Source organism: Pteronotus mesoamericanus, unplaced genomic scaffold (assembly GCF_021234165.1).
Source record: "Pteronotus mesoamericanus isolate MK-2021 breed Mesoamerican mustached bat unplaced genomic scaffold, CSHL_Meso_final contig_22, whole genome shotgun sequence".
Lineage (NCBI taxonomy): Eukaryota > Metazoa > Chordata > Mammalia > Chiroptera > Mormoopidae > Pteronotus > Pteronotus mesoamericanus.
In genome coordinates, this window is record NW_026555090.1 from 9,185,390 (window position 1) to 9,201,052 (window position 15,663).

Consider the following 15,663-nt stretch of genomic DNA (forward strand, 5'->3'; position numbering starts at 1 on the left):
TTTTTCGATATTAAAACTCAAATGTTTTTTCAGCTCAAAGAAAATTTATTATTTATTTTGTTATTGTTTCTCCTTCAGTTTTCCTGGATCTTTATCCCTGTCTCTTTTTTTTTTTTTCCTCCCATACGTTGTCCTCTCCAAACTTTTACGGCGACTTCTGGGAGACCATTCAAGCTTGTTTTCTAAATCTCTTGTTTAGGTTACAATCTGTTTAACTTCCCTTCACTTGTGGTTTTTATTTTGACAACTGTGTTTCTATCTGGCTGCAATGTGCCTAGTAACCTGAAGTTGTTCTCGCATTGTGGCTCTTGGTTCCAGTTGCATTGATTTGGTGCCCTTTGGAATCTTAGTTTAAAAAAGAAACCAATTTCTCAAGGTTTCTGCTATTCTGGAAGGAATTATATTTTTTTTCTAAAGCAGAAGGGACAAGGGATGGGGAGAGGACAATCCCTCAAATACTCCCCAGATGCTCCCTCATTTTGAGCTCTTTATTTATACCTGTTGGCTGTCTGCTCAGCCTCACACAGAGCTCAGTGTCTGTCTAGTGTTTCTCTAGAAGTTGGGAAGGGCGCCATGGCTGGGTAGCTCAGCAGGTTAGAGCATCGCCCAATATGTCAAGGTTGCGGGTTTGATCCCCTGTCAGCACATACAAGAAGCAACCAATAAATGCATCAATAAGTGGAACGACAAATCTCTCTCTCTTTCTCTCCCCACCACCCTATCCTCTCTCTCTAAAATCAATAAATTTTTAAAAAACTATTTTTAAAGGTTGGGAAGGGTGCTGTCTTAGTGTAGTTGTGCACGTTGCCATGCCCAGGTGAAGAGAGAATGAAAGGCCACGGTTGGTAGTAAAGAGCAAGAAGGGGAGGAGCCCGCGCCGGCTCCCTGGCCCGCCTGTTCCTTCCTGCCTCAAATGCGCGCACAGGTGCGGCCGTGGGGATTTCTCAGAGCTCTTCCCAGAGGCTCTGCTGGGTGCCGGGGCTTGCTGCCAGCTGCCCTGCCCTGGGGGCCGCAGGTGAGCCAGTGCTTTCGCTTGCCGCATCCCAGGCTGGCCTTTCTGTTCCTGGTTTCTGTAATATATGTGACACTTTTTCCTAGTATTAGGTACTATTAGAGGTCATCTTCCCGGCCCCACCCCCACCTCTTAGTTTCCATTTAGGGACAGAGGGAGTTAAACTAGTACCCTCAAGAAAAGCTCTTTATTCACTGTTTGTTTTTTGATATTCGTCTTCAAATGTTGTTAGCAATACAAGCTAAAGACCTAATAACGTGAGGACTTTACAGCTGCCAGCATTCACTGTGAGCACAAGGCATCATCCTTACCTGGAAGGAAAGGTGACACGCTTTCTGCCTTTACGTAGAATTTATTGAGACTGTAGTTGGGAGTAGAAAAAATAGGGAATATAATTGGAGTCCGACATTTTGATACCATATAATATTTGTTACTGCTTTAGATCCTGTTAATTTTCCATCACACTTCACATTGTCATTTTTTCCACTCTATGTTGGAATGCATTTGGCGTCTTAAATTAACACACGAGAGAAATATAGGCTCCTTCTGGAAACCAAATGCAAATACCTACCAGGAAGCCAAATATCAGTCTCTCTTTGGAGGCTGTACTGTCAGGAATTTCAAAGAATCAGCGGGTTGTTTCTCAATCTGTACTCTGAAACCTGTGTTTAATTTGCTCGCAATAGATGCTGGTAGGGAAATTCCCACCTTGGAAGCCAGCAGTGGGCTGCAGGCTGGGAATTCCCCCACCTCCGTGCCCTGGGAAATCTCCTTCTGAGGTCAGAACAACTGACAAGCCGAGTCTTTCCATCAAAGCAACCAACAGTGGCAGTATAAACCTTTAAAACACGGGCCTCCAACCGCCGGCGGGAGGACCGGTACCTGTCCCTGGCCTGTTAGGGACTGCAGGAGGGAAGCATCCCCCGGACCCCTCCTGAGCTCGCCTCCTGTCTCCGCCCAGGCCCCGCCCACTCCCCCCCCCACCCAGTTCACAGCAGGAGGTGAGCGGTGGCTGGCAAGTGGCGAGCAAGCTCCCCTGAACTCCGTCCGCCTCCTGTCCTCCCCCACCCGGGTCCGTGGAAAAACCGGTCCCTGGGGCCAGTAAAGGCTGGGTACCGCTGCTTTAAAAACTGATCGAGCAACGTGCTTCAAAGTCCATGCGGCCATCACAATCACACTTTGTTAACTTAAGGAAATGATACAAAAGAAGGAAAAGGATAATAGAGGAAAGAATTCATTGGCTCATGATGGAGAAATAGAGGAGCATTCTAAGTATTTCACAATGAGTTGTTTTTAATGAATGGTTATTTAATGAATGAATATTTTGTAACCATTGGAAATTATAACTCTGAAGGTGCTGTAGCAACATGAAAGAGTACAAATGATATCATGTTAAGTGGAGGGGGCAAAGGCTTATATATTAAAATTATATAAAATATATGTTTATGCCAAATCTTAGAAGGGAACATAGAGAACTGATTACTGGGGTATTTGGTTAATTTTTTGCTCCCCCCTTATAAACTTCAATTAAATAACTTTCAAACTTAAAAATTGAGTTGTTAAAAAAAAACAAAACAGCAAACTAGTAATCAGAAGAGGTTTACCAAAAACTTTGCGTTTGGTCTAATATTAAAATACTAACATCTTCAGTCTTTACTACTAATTTTTGTTGAGCTAATCTAATACAAAATTTTCATTTACCTCCAAATTATGAATATTTACAAATTTGAAAAGAAATCTATCTAGAAACCTAGTTAATATCTAATAGCTGACATATGTTTAGAGTCAGACAAGGAATATTTTGTGCTTGACTTTCTTACAGAGGCTTAGTAAGCCTGTGTGTTATATCACATATTGCGGCATGAAAGAACGTCATGAAATTCTGCCCATAATTGGTTGCATGAGGACAATGTACTGAGCAACTTTAGAAAGCATAAGTATTACTGTGGAATATCCTGATAGGACTTGAGGAATGGGTCATAAAAATAACCACTTGTATATATGCTACTAAAATAAACTCACCTGTGTTCTTTGTTGACTAGCTAAAACAATGTATCCCAAGTCCTTCCTTGCAAACATTTCAGGATGAATACTATGCCCAAAGCATCAAAGTGTCAAAAGACCTAAAAATCTCTTCCTTAGCTCCTTAAAGTTTGGAGCTAAGTGTCTTTAACCTAAAAAAGAACTGTCTGGTGGAAGAAGGCTGGAACTGTGTTGTTCTAGCATAACTAAGGTGGAAGTTAAGCAGGCAGATTTTCAGCTCAATATACAGAACCTTACAGTAACTACTCACCCTCCAGCTCAGCCATGGAACTGGTTTTCTCATGCATTTCCATGTTACCAGTCGCTGGGAGTATGTGGCAAGGGATTAACCATCCCACTGCCGGGGGCATCTTAAATGAGGGGGAACAACAAGATGACCCCATGACTTTGCAGCTCTGAAATTTTGTAGCATCGTTTGCTTTGTCTTTCCAGCATCCATGCATGTAGACCTGCCTTCCTGCCTGGAAAACCTTAGGAATGTCATAATATTGTGAACTTTTAATTTTTTGGATTTACATTTTTAGTTGAGGTATAATTTATATACAACAAAATGAACAGATCTATAATGTTCAGTTATATCTGTTTTCATAACTGTATATATTTGTGTGACTATTTAGAACATTTCTATCACCTGGAAAATTCTTGTGTCCCTTTCCTGTCAATCCCTCCACCCCTCCCTTGAGGAAACTACTTTCCAATTTCCATCCGGTGGATTAGGTTTATCTTTATACTTCATATAAAAGGAATCATTAAGGATATATTGATTTTATTTTCTTATTTTAGCCAATAAAATGCTTTCGAGATTTATGCAGTTGTATTTATAAGTAGTTCTTTGTTTTTATTGTTGAATAGTATTCCGTTCTATAGATATACCCCAATTTGCTTATTCACTCTCCTCTTGATGGACATTGGGGTTTTTTCTAGTTTGTGGTTTTAAGGAATAAGACTGCTGTGTATATTTTTGTCAGATCTTTTTGGGTCATATGTTTTTATTTTTGTTTGGTAAATACTTAGGGGTGAAATTTCTGGGTCATAGGGTAGATATATGGTTAACTTGGTTAAACTGACAAACACTTCTGCAATTCTTTTGTGTCAAATCTTCCCCAATAATTAGTATTGTGAGTCTTTAATTTTCTCATTCTAATGGGTGTGGAGCAGTACTAGCAGTTGTTTAAATTTGCATTTCCCTAATGACTAATGATGTTGAGCTCCTTTTCATGTGCATATTGGCCATTTGTATATCTCCTTTTACAAAACATCTGTTCATATCTTTTGCCTATTTTTCAATTAGGTTTGTTTGCTATTTTTATTGTAAATATGTAGGAGTTCTTTATGTATTCTAGATACAGATAGTTTTTCAGATACTTGGCTTATAAATATTTACCAGTCTGTGGTTTGTTTATTAATTTTCTTAATGGTATCTTTGGAGGAGCAGAAATTTTTTTATGATGTTCAGTTGACCAGTTTCTTGGACTTTTTAAAAAATCATATTTATTTTTAGAAAGAAGGAAAGGGAAGGAGAAAGAGAAGGTGAGAAACACATATAGGTTGCCTCTCTTATGCTCCCCTACCAGGGCCCAAACCCATAGGACAGGCATGTGCCCTGACGGGAACCCAACAGGTGCCCTTTGGCTTTATGGGACAATCAGTGCACAGCCAACTGAGCCACACTGGTCAGGGTGGCCAGTTTCTTGTTTTTTGTGGATAGTCTTTTATGTTCTGTCCAAGAATTTTTACCCACCCCACTTCATGAATATCTTCTATTTTTTCTTCTAGAAGATTTACAATTCTAGGTTTATAGTTAGTATGAACCATCTCAAGTTAATTTTGTGTGTATGGTGGGAGGAAAGGGTCATTGTTATTCGTATTTCCCCATGCAGACATCCAGTTGACCCAACATCATTTGTTGGAAAGACATTTCCTTCCCTATTTGACAGCTTTTGTTATTGACAACTTTGTTGAGAATTAGTGGAGTGCATGCAGAGGTGCACATGCGCGCACACACACCCAAGGTTTATCTCTGGATTCTGTGTTTTCTATTGATTGACCTGTCTATACTTATTCCAAATACCACAGTATCTTGATTATTATGTAGTTATAGTAAATCTTGAATTTTGGTAATGTAATACCTCCACTTTTATTTTTTCTTTGTCAAGATTATTTCAGCAGTTCTAAATCACTTGTATTCCATGCACATTTTAGAATTGGCTTGCCAATTTCATATTTAAAGCCTGCTAGGATTTTGATTGGAATTATACTGAATGTACAAATCACCTGAGGAGAATGAACAGATAGCTTTAGAATATTGGGGATTTTAGACTGCCTGGGCGGCGGAGGTACTGGAGGAGGGGGAGAGGGAGGAGGAGCCGGAGGAGCCGCTCGCGGCCACCAGCGCGACAGCGGCGAGAGGAGAGCCAGCCGGCGCCTGTGAGCGTGTACAGGCGCGAGGACGACGCGGCCCCCTTCCTTCCCTGGTCCCCGCCCGCGGCTCCTCAGTGCCCCTCCGCCCTCACCTGGCCGCGCTCCCGCCCCACGCCCTGCCCCCTCCCTGCACCTGCCTCCCACGCAGGCGCAGAGCCTCTGCTTGCCTCTGGGTGCCCTGCTCGCCTCTGGGTGGCCTGGCCTTCCTCAGAGCATCATCAGCCAGAGCTCCAACAGCTGCCAACTGCTCTTCCCAGTAACTGCTGATTCTTATGGAAAACTGTTTTTTGAAAAGAAATCTATTTGTTGGAATGCAATAAAAAAAAAGAATGAATCAAGATAAAACCTCTAAATACAAGTACCAGAAAAATTACAAAACATCACACTGAATTTGCAAGTGAAATATAAATAAAATCTTTTAAAAAACATACAGAGAGAGAGTCAAGATGGCAGAGGAGTAAGTGGAAGCCACACTGACATCCTTCCAGGACCAACCTGGAAATACAACTAAATTGTGGAGAAATCACCTGGAACAGACAACTGAACAGTAGCGAGAGAGTAGCCTTGTAACCTTGGACAAACAGAAGAATCGGCTTTTGCGCAAAATAACTGGTGAGGAGTGTGGTACAGACCTGAGAATGCAGGTGGGGCTCCGACGGGCAGCAGCACCAGCAGGATATTGAAATGGCCAGTTGGATCCCCCTGAGAAGAGCCGGGTCTAAACCAAAAGCAGGGATCTCCAGCCTACAGCACCAGATCCCAAAAAGAACACAGAAAACAGCCATCTGTGAAAAGTGGCAGGGTTGCTCTCTGCCAGAGACAGGCGGCTGGAGATGAACTTTTTAAAGGGCCAACGCATAAATTTTTATTTGCAACCACTTACCCTGGGCTCTGGCAAAGGTGGGAGCAGAGTGGGCTAGAGACACTTGGGCAGAGACTGGGAAAGGAGGCTTTAGGAAGAGAACTGAGAGAGTAGCCAGTGGGATCTCGGTGCTGACTCATTCCCCATGCGGCAGTAGCCATCTTGCTCAAGCAGAGTCCACTCCCCCTGAGTGGCACCAGCGTCAAAGGACCCGATAGCCCCACCCCCAGGTGGGATTCCACCCTGCCCTGTCTAAGCTGCCTGCTAAGTCCAGAGTGGCAGCCACAGACAGTAGATCCCTGGCTAAAGGGGGCGCAGAGATACCTGGCAACACTTGAGGAGAGAATGGAGAAAATAGCTGGCGGGATCCCAGTGCGGAGTCCTCCCCCAAACGGCAGCAGCAAGAGAGGACCCAATAACCCCGCCCCCAGGAGGGATTCCGCCCCACCCTGAGCTGTCTAAGGCGGCCTTCTGAGTGCAGAGTGACTAGATTAACAGCTGAAGGAGACAGCCACAAACAGGAGATTCCTGGAAGTCTCATACAGACCGCCTAAGGTCAGACAGGGACAACATCTGACATTATCAGAGGCAGATCCAGAAAGTAAAAACAGCGATCGCCAACCAGAGAAGTTCATACAACAAAGTCAGGAGATCAAGACAGATCAACTTAAGAATCAGAAGCAAAAGAAAAGAGTCTCACAAATAATGGGAAGACAAAGAAATACGCCCCACTTGAAGGGGGAAAGGAGGAATCCCCAGAAAGAGAACTAAATGACATAGAGGCAAGTAAACTATCAGATATTCAGTTCCAAACAACAGTTCTAAGGAAGCTCAATGAGCTCAGTGAGCTCAGAGAGAATTACCAAAAACTACAGGGAAACTATGAGGAACTTATTGCAAACTATATCAGCATGAAAGAGGACATAGAAACTATCAATAAGAGACAAGAGGAAATGAAGAATACAATTTCTGAATTGAAAAATACAGTAGAAGGAAGCAAAAGCAGGCTAGATGAAGCTGAGGACCGAATCAGCAAGCTGGAGGATAAGGTAGAAAAAAGCTCCCAGAAAGAGCAAGAAAATGAAAAAAGACTCAAAAAGAATGAAGAGGCATTTAGGGAAATGCAGGACAACCTGAAACATAATAATATCTGTTATAATAGGGATACCAGAAGGAGAAGAGGATGAGGAAGGGATAGAGAACCTGTTTGAAAAAGTCATGATGGAAAACTTCCTTAATTGGAGGAGAGAAAAAGCCACACAAGTCCAGGAAGCACAGAGGGTCCCATTCAAAAGGAACCCAATGAGGCCCACTCCAAGACATATCATCATTAAAATGGCAGATATCAAAGACAAAGAGAGAATCCTAAAGCAAGCAAGGGAGAAAGAGGTAACATATAAGGGAGCCCTGATACGGCTAGCAGCTGACTTCTCAACAGAAACACTGCAAGCCAGAAGGGAGTGGCAAGAAATATTCCAAGTCATGAAAAGCAAAGGCCTGCAACCGAGACTGCTCTACCCAGCAAGGCTATCAATTAAAACGGAAGGTGAAATAAGGAGTTTCCCAGACAAAAGAAGGCTAAAAGAATACACCTCCACCAAACCAGCATTGCATGATATGCTAAAAGGACTGCTTTAAGAAGATGAAGAAGAAGTCTGTGAATGACCAATTCCTTTCACAGTCACCAATACTTGACATTACTAATATTTTTAATACTTATTAACCTGATTGTGATAATGATGTGTTATTTTAATTGTTCCTTTACTATTTGTTGAAACTAAACCTGTTTTAGTATATTTCTTGCCTATTTCTATTATTTTTTTTATAAAGCTTTAAATAACTTTTTGGTATTCTTTATCCATTTATTGATTTAATGTTTGTAGAACTTTTTTTCCTTTAAAAAAAACTTATTAACCATGTTTTAGATGTGTTGCAAATACTTTTCTATTCCTTGTCCTTTAACTTTTTTATATGTATATTACTATATAGTTAAATGTTTAATATAGTCATATTGTCAATATTTACTTTATAACTTCTGGGTTTGAATATTTTACTTCAGGTCATGAAAAATATTAGTTCTATTTTCTTCAAAAACTCCTTAGGTTCTACATATTGATTTTTAACTCACTTGAATATTTCTTTTATAATGCGTGAAACAGGGCTCTATATTTGTTTTATTTCAAGTAATAGTGGTCCATGCACCTTATTTGTTGAATAAGCCTTATTTTCCCCATTGATTTGAAATATCAACTTAATCATGTATTATATTGTTAGATATATATGTTTGTCTCTAGAATGCTCATTATATTTCATTGATCTACTTGATTATTTCTGTGCTGATGTCATGTTGGTTTAATTGCTGAGACTTTATAATGGTTTTAAATTTGTTTAATATTTTATAATGAACTTTGACATTTACAAAAATAAAGTCAATCTGCATTTAAGAAAGAAAGAAAGAGAGAGATGGAACTCCTACCTTTTGCGACAACATGGATGGAACTGGAGAATAGTAAGCTAAGTGAAATAAGCCAGTTGATGAAGACAAATACCATATGATCTCACCTATAAGTGGACTCTATTCAACAAAATAAATTAACGAGCAAAATAAACCACAGCCATGGAAACATGGAGCAGACTGAAAGTGACCAGAGGTGATGGGGAAAGAGGACAATGGTGGAAAGAAGGGGAAAGGACTAGACAAAGAACATGTATGAATGACCCATGGACACGGACAACAGAGTGGGAATTGACTCCGGGAGTAGGGCGTGGGGTACAGGGGTAAAAACTGAGGCAACTGTAGTAGAATAAATATGATTTATAAATTTAAAAAATAAAATAAAAGATGGTTCTTGAAAAAGTAAAAATAAAAATAAAAAAATACAAAGAAAAAAATATTGAGGATTTTAATTCACGAACATGGTATAGCTCTCCATTTATTTAGGTCTTTGATTTCCCCCACACTGTTTAATAGTTTTCAACATAGAGGTCTTGCTTGGTTTTTGTTAGGTTTATTTCTAGGTATTTGATGTAGTTTTTGATGCTTTTTTAAATGGTATTTTTTACTTTCATTTTTCAGTTGCTTGTCACTAGTATATAGAAATACAATGCTCTTCATAATTGATTTTGTATCTGCAGATTTGTTAAATCATTTGTATAGTAGTTTTAAAAGAGATTCCATAGAGTATTCTATATACACATTCGTGTCAGTTTTACATATTTACATCTGCCTTTTAAATGTTTTTGCCTTCTAATAAAATATTCAGCAGAGGTCATCAGAGCAGTGTCTGTGCCTTGCTCCTGACTTTAGAGAAAAAGTGTTCAGCGCTTACCGTTAAGTGTGATGTGGCTCTGAGATTTTCATGACCCCTCATCAGGTGGAGGGAGCTGCCTTTCACTCCTGTTTTGTTGAGAATTTCTATCATGAATGAACACTGAATTGCGTCAAATCCGTTTAATGCATTTATTGAAATGATCATATGATTATATCCTTTATCTGATCATTGATTTTACATCTCCTTTTCTAACATATGCGTTCAAAGCAATAAGCTTCCTTCTAAACACTGCTCTAGTTGCATTCCACAGGTTTTTATTTTGGATTGTCTTTATCATTCAGTTCAAAACATTTCCTTTGTTCACTTGTGATTTGATTTTTATCCCATGGTTGTTTAGAGGTAGTTTTCTTACTATTTAAGAAACATTTTCCATTTTCCATTTTTGTCACATGGTGTTCTTTCTTCATGATGGAAACTTCCTCTTTACCTCTGATCATACTCCTTGGCTTGAAGTCCATCTGGTCTGATGTTAATAAAACCATGCCAGCTTTCTCTCGCAGACACTTTCTATATTTCATATTTAAAGTGAGTTTCTTGTGGAAGCGTATAGTTGTGTTGCCTTTTTTTTTAACCTTGCCTGACATTCTTTGTCTTGTAATTGAGCACTTTGCCCATTGATATTTAATTGACTGCTGAGATAGTTGGGTCTCAGTATGCCATTTAGGTGTTTATATTCTTTTTGCTTTGTCTAGTCTTTGCTCCTCTGTACCCCCTTTTTACCTCTTTTGAGTGAGTCATGCATTTTTAGGATTTTTATCCCCTCTATTGATTTTTGTAAGGCAATAACTCAATGGTGGTAATGATAGTGGTAGTGGGTGTGTTCTGGTTTTCTTTCTTTTTCTTTTAAAAAAAAAAGATGCATAGAGCTTTACAATTCAGTATAACAGGCACTAGCCACATGTGGCTGTTTAGATTTTAATTAAATGAAATATGAAGGAAGTACATCCTTGGCTATAGCATGGAGAATGGGTTGGAAGGATTTAGGAGCAGAAACAGGAAGGTTAGTTAGGACATTGTCTCAGAAACCCTGGAGAATTTTTGTGAGATATTAGTAATAGAGTTTAGGAGAAATGGTAGGATTGAGAGATAACTGGGCTCTCAACTAGAGTGCTAAAAATAGAATGTCTGATGAAAGAGACCGGGAAGGGAGAAGGCCAAGTAACTCCTGAGATTTCTATCTTGGGCCAGCAGATGAATGGTGGTGCCATTATTTGAGGGGTGTGAGGTTTGGGGGAAGAGGGAGAGTTTCATTTTAGAGACCTCGAGAGTCAGCAGTTTGTAGGAATTTCCAGGTAGAGGTAAGTCATAAGCAGTTGGCTATATGGGTCAAGAATTTTGGAGAGCTATAGACAGCAGAAAATTTTCAGGTTTTTAGTTTAAATATTGATGAACTGGAAGGTATATAAAATCACCAGGGTAATATTATAGAGTAAAAATATACAGACCTCTTGGGATCACCAGCCCCTCAGAGAAAGAGGAGAACCTGGATGGAGCCTCTGCACAGGGGCAAGGGAGAGTGGGGAGAGCGTGTCACTGAACACCAGGGAAGGGAGTTATGAATGAACAGTGAAAGATTTTCCAGACAGGTGGTATGTAAATAATATTTGGAAAACTTGGCTTAGATCCACTTTTTAAAGAAGCAACAAAATGCTTGGAAATTATTTAATGCTTTTATCTTTCGGGCTCCATTTGTTCATTGCCTTTACCTTTTAGTACTTACTTATCTTGCTGTGTACCAGGTACTCTCCTGGGATGGGAGTTATAGAGATGAATAAAAGTTAGTTTCTGTCATAGTCCTTCTCTCAAAAGAAAGACATGCAAACAGATGACTAGAATACAAAAATATAAGTCTGTAGGTAAAAAGAAGTAGCAGGAAGCGCCGCAGGAGGCTAGAGGAAAGAGCACCCAACTCACCTGGTCTTCCTCATGCTATTCTGCTTGCACGGGTTGCCCTTCCCTCTTCTTCACCACAGGGCCTTCAAAACTCAACTCACACCTTTGACTTGTCTGTTTTATTTAATTCTTAAGGAAAGTGGTGATGTGTATTGGCCAGTACATCTCTAAAGCAATCATTAAAAAAGAGAGGAAGAGAGGGAAGAAAGAGAATCAAAACTGAAAAAAATATTTTCATCATAAGAAATTCAAACAATAAAGAAAATACAAGGAAGATCACCCAGAAATAATCATTACTGACATTAGGTTAGCATCATCCAGATACAGCCTTATAGGTTTATACATATAAAAGTATAAATAGAAATATTTTTACATAATTAGGATCATAGTATATATGCTATCTTTTAGATGTTAAGTGCCTACTTTCACTTTTAAAGGATTAGTGTTTAAAAAAAGATAAAACACATAAAGGATTTTACAGGAGAGTAATTACTAAAACATTCATCTAAGGTGAACAAAAAAATTACATGAAACATTGAAGCTTTGGTGATTTTATAAAGCTATAAGTTTCTAAATGTTTTACTTTTTAACAGTTTGATATGGCTGTGCTGTGAGAGATGAAGAAATTATCACCTTCAGTTTCTTTTCACTGCCCCGCCCATGCTTCCTGGCTTTCAGTTATGATTACGTCTTCACCATTTATAACACTTACCCACCTTTCTGTAACCTAACCCGCGTATCTGTTTATCCTCTGCTCAGTATTTGAATGGGCTCTGTTCTCACCATCATCTCTCATGCCCTGGTCTCTGGCTTCTCCATTCTTGGCTGACAGGATTTCACCGTCTAGAACTTTCCTTAGGAAGGATCCCAGCTGTCCCTGAAGTCTTCTCTACTGGCTGTCTGTCGCCTCTATAACTTGAATGACAACTTGGCAGGCCATAAACTCGTCAGGTCATGCTTTCTTTCCCCTGAACTTTGGACATTTCTCCTCTGTCTCCTGGAATTCTGTTAAACCGGTTTTTCCCTTTATTGCTACTGTTTCCCCCCATTTTTGAGTCAGAATGGCAGTTTTCCAAGAACACACGCTCATGGCTCAGGAGAATGACTACTGGGAGGACCACCACAGCTCTGACGCTGGGTTGTGAACCAGGGTATTTGGAGCATTAACCACGCCTCTTTGGTTCCCTTACAGAGATCATTGATGACCTTGCCAACCTGGTGGAGAAAACAGATGAGAAGCTTCGCACTGAAACCAGGCGTGTGAACATGGTGGACAGAAAGTCAGCATCCTGCGGTAAGAGAGCCCGAGCCCGGGTCTGCCCTTCGCGTCGCTCGCAGCTCGCTCTGCTGTGCATTTCCTGTGTTTGTCTAATGGCCACAGAGACATGATTGCCCCTCTAAAACGGGCAGCCCCGTTTGATGAAGCACTGAAATTACTAAAAGATAACCTCAGTATTGTTCAAATGAAATCAATTGTTATGAGTTCAGGGGAAGGGTAATGCATTCATTTTCTTAAATGTAATACAAGAAACCTTCCTATGTGTTCCTAGAGAGTAACGGTTCGGGAGATTGTGTGACAGTGGGCGGAGTGGTGGCGGAGCAGCTCCTGGGCTCGAAAGGCAGTCTCGCCCACGGTAGCGCCCTGTTTTAATTCAATCACAAGCTGGATGGTTGTAGACCTCGAGAGCGGCTAAGCGCCCAGGTTCTGAAGCTCAAGTGAGTTCAGATCCTACACTCAGCGATGTTATCTTTGGCAGTCACTTTACTTCTTAATACCTCGCCAGTGAAATGGGGATTCAATGCCAAGATAAGAATCACATGGAGTGATTACAATGCTGGTTCCCAGGCCCTTCCCTAGAGGGTCTGATTGAGTAGGGCCAGGTTGGAGTGCAAGAGAGAGCTCATTATTTGAGAAGTACACCAAGCCGTTCTGATGCAGGTGCTTGCCGTTCTGCAGAAGTTCTGATGCAGACTTCTGTGAGGTTTAAATCGTACTGCCTGTGTACAGCGCCCTGCCCAAAGGCAAGTGATGATACGCTCCCGTGTATAATGCGCACCCATGTTTTTGGACCAAACTTTCAGGAAAAAATCCTTTCTTTTTAATTTACTAATTCAAATTTTTATTTATTTATATTTAGAAACAAAACCGATTATCATATTCCAGGATGTTATTTTGCATACGGATATCGTTATACACTTTCTAGAGTTACATTTTTAATGCATAAGGATAAATAGGGGAATTAAAAACACTTACATAGGTACAGAATTAGTACTACACATGTATAATGCACATCCTTATTTTTCCTTCAAAAATTTGGGCAGAAAAATGCGCCTCATACGTAGCAAAATACGGTAAGTGGGGACAGTCATAGAAATAACAGTGATTGTTATTTGGTGCTTCATCTCACAGCGGGGCATCAAGTTTATAAAGCTAATACTTTCATTGTAAATAGAAATACGACACAGTATAAAACTAGCTATCCGAGTACATGGTTTGCGTCCCTTGTAGCCCTTTCAGCCTGGGAAACATAATGGATTCCTCTGACCCATCTAGCTGCAGAACGAAGGCTCTGTGCAGGGGTCGCCTGAGAGGTACACGCTGAGAAGCGTTGCCTTCTTTGCCTGTGTCCTGGTTAAACAGGAGCCTGGAGCCGCAGGGTGAGAGAGAGCCGGGCAGAGAGGGACTCTGGAGCCTCGAGGAGGTGAAGTCCTGAGGGGCCTCCCTGCCTCCCTTTTACCACCTGCTTGGCTGCCCCACCGGTTCTCATCCATCAGGCAGCAGCCTTTGTGCCTTTGTTCCCGGAGGCACGTGCTTTCCTTCTTCCTGCCAGCCGCAAAACCCCCTTGGTTTCGCCTTTCCAGCCTCCTCACATGACTTCTGTCCATGGGGCCTTGGTTCTTTGCCCTTGATCCTGGAACTTTGGGATCAGAGGGAGGTGGGTTCACGCCTACCTCCCTCTCTTATTATCTTTGATTTCTGTTTAAACTTAATCTTGCTGAGCCTAGTTTCCTCAGCTGTAAAAAAAGGGGATGGCCTGGTTATCAAAATTAGATTGTGTAGAGCATGTCAAGTGTCCGATGCTGCCCATCTTCCCTGAGTTTCCGTATTTATGTGGAGAGGCCCTAGAGCCTGCACCCACACCCCGGCCTCGCCGCTCGCCGGCTGTGAGACCGCGGGAAGCCCGGGCGTCCCTGTGCCTCGGGCTTCTCCTCTCCAAAACGGGGATGACAGGGTTGTTTATTGAATAAGTGGATTAATATAGATAAAGATAGAGTTATAGGTGATATTGACATGGATGCAGATATATAGCTACATAGCACTTAGAACAGTGGTACAGAGTGAGCAATGAGCAAGTATCAGCTGCATCATTATATGTCTCAAGTAGGAAGGCTCTTCCCAATTCACTGATAACTTTCCTGACGTCTTTCTTTACATGCTAAGCAATCAAGTTGCTATTATCTTGGAATGAACATATTCATAGACATGTCAATGTGTTTTTGGGTTTGCAAGTGGCCTCCAGCATATGCCATTCACCAAGTCACAGAGAAGGATGTTGCTAATCCTGTTACTAGTTTTTTCCTTTATGGTATTACCTAGTATTGGTTTTTATACCCAGAAATTTCCATAAACCTTCTGAGCTGAACTGTTTCATTTTTTTTAATAGAAGAAATTGAGAGACTCCCAAACTTACTGAAATGCATATTTTTTTAAAACTTGGTATTTTAAAATATATTAACTCTAAATTTATCTCATGCCTGACTTATATTTATTTGTCATATAGTAGTTATAATAGGTACGTATTATCTTTAACACATATTATCCAAAACAGAATTATATGTAGTGACTCAGAAGGGAGAAGTGCACCAGTACAATGGTGTTAGGTCCTGAAAAAAGGAATTTGTTTATTCTTTCCATGGAAATACTTTAGAGAGATTGATTTCTCTTATCCCTTCAATTTTTTCCTAATATTTCCTTAGCAGTTCCATTGATATTGTGCATCAACACCAAAATGACTATCCCCATACCATTTTTGACACCTGATACCTCTAAAGGAAAATGTAGTGCCTATATATTTTAAAGGGAAGTCTGTGTTTGTCGA

At 40.6% G+C, this 15,663-nt stretch overlaps 1 protein-coding gene across 1 annotated transcript in view; it reads left to right on the forward strand.

Annotated features, from left to right (window-relative positions):
* Window positions 1-15,663, forward strand: part of STX8 (syntaxin 8) — a 242,399-nt gene that overhangs the window by 141,861 nt on the left and 84,875 nt on the right. Inside the window, exon 7 of the mRNA XM_054571252.1 lies at window positions 12,756-12,857. Coding sequence (XP_054427227.1) covers window positions 12,756-12,857 — 102 coding nt within the window. The remainder of the gene's footprint in view (window positions 1-12,755; window positions 12,858-15,663) is intronic.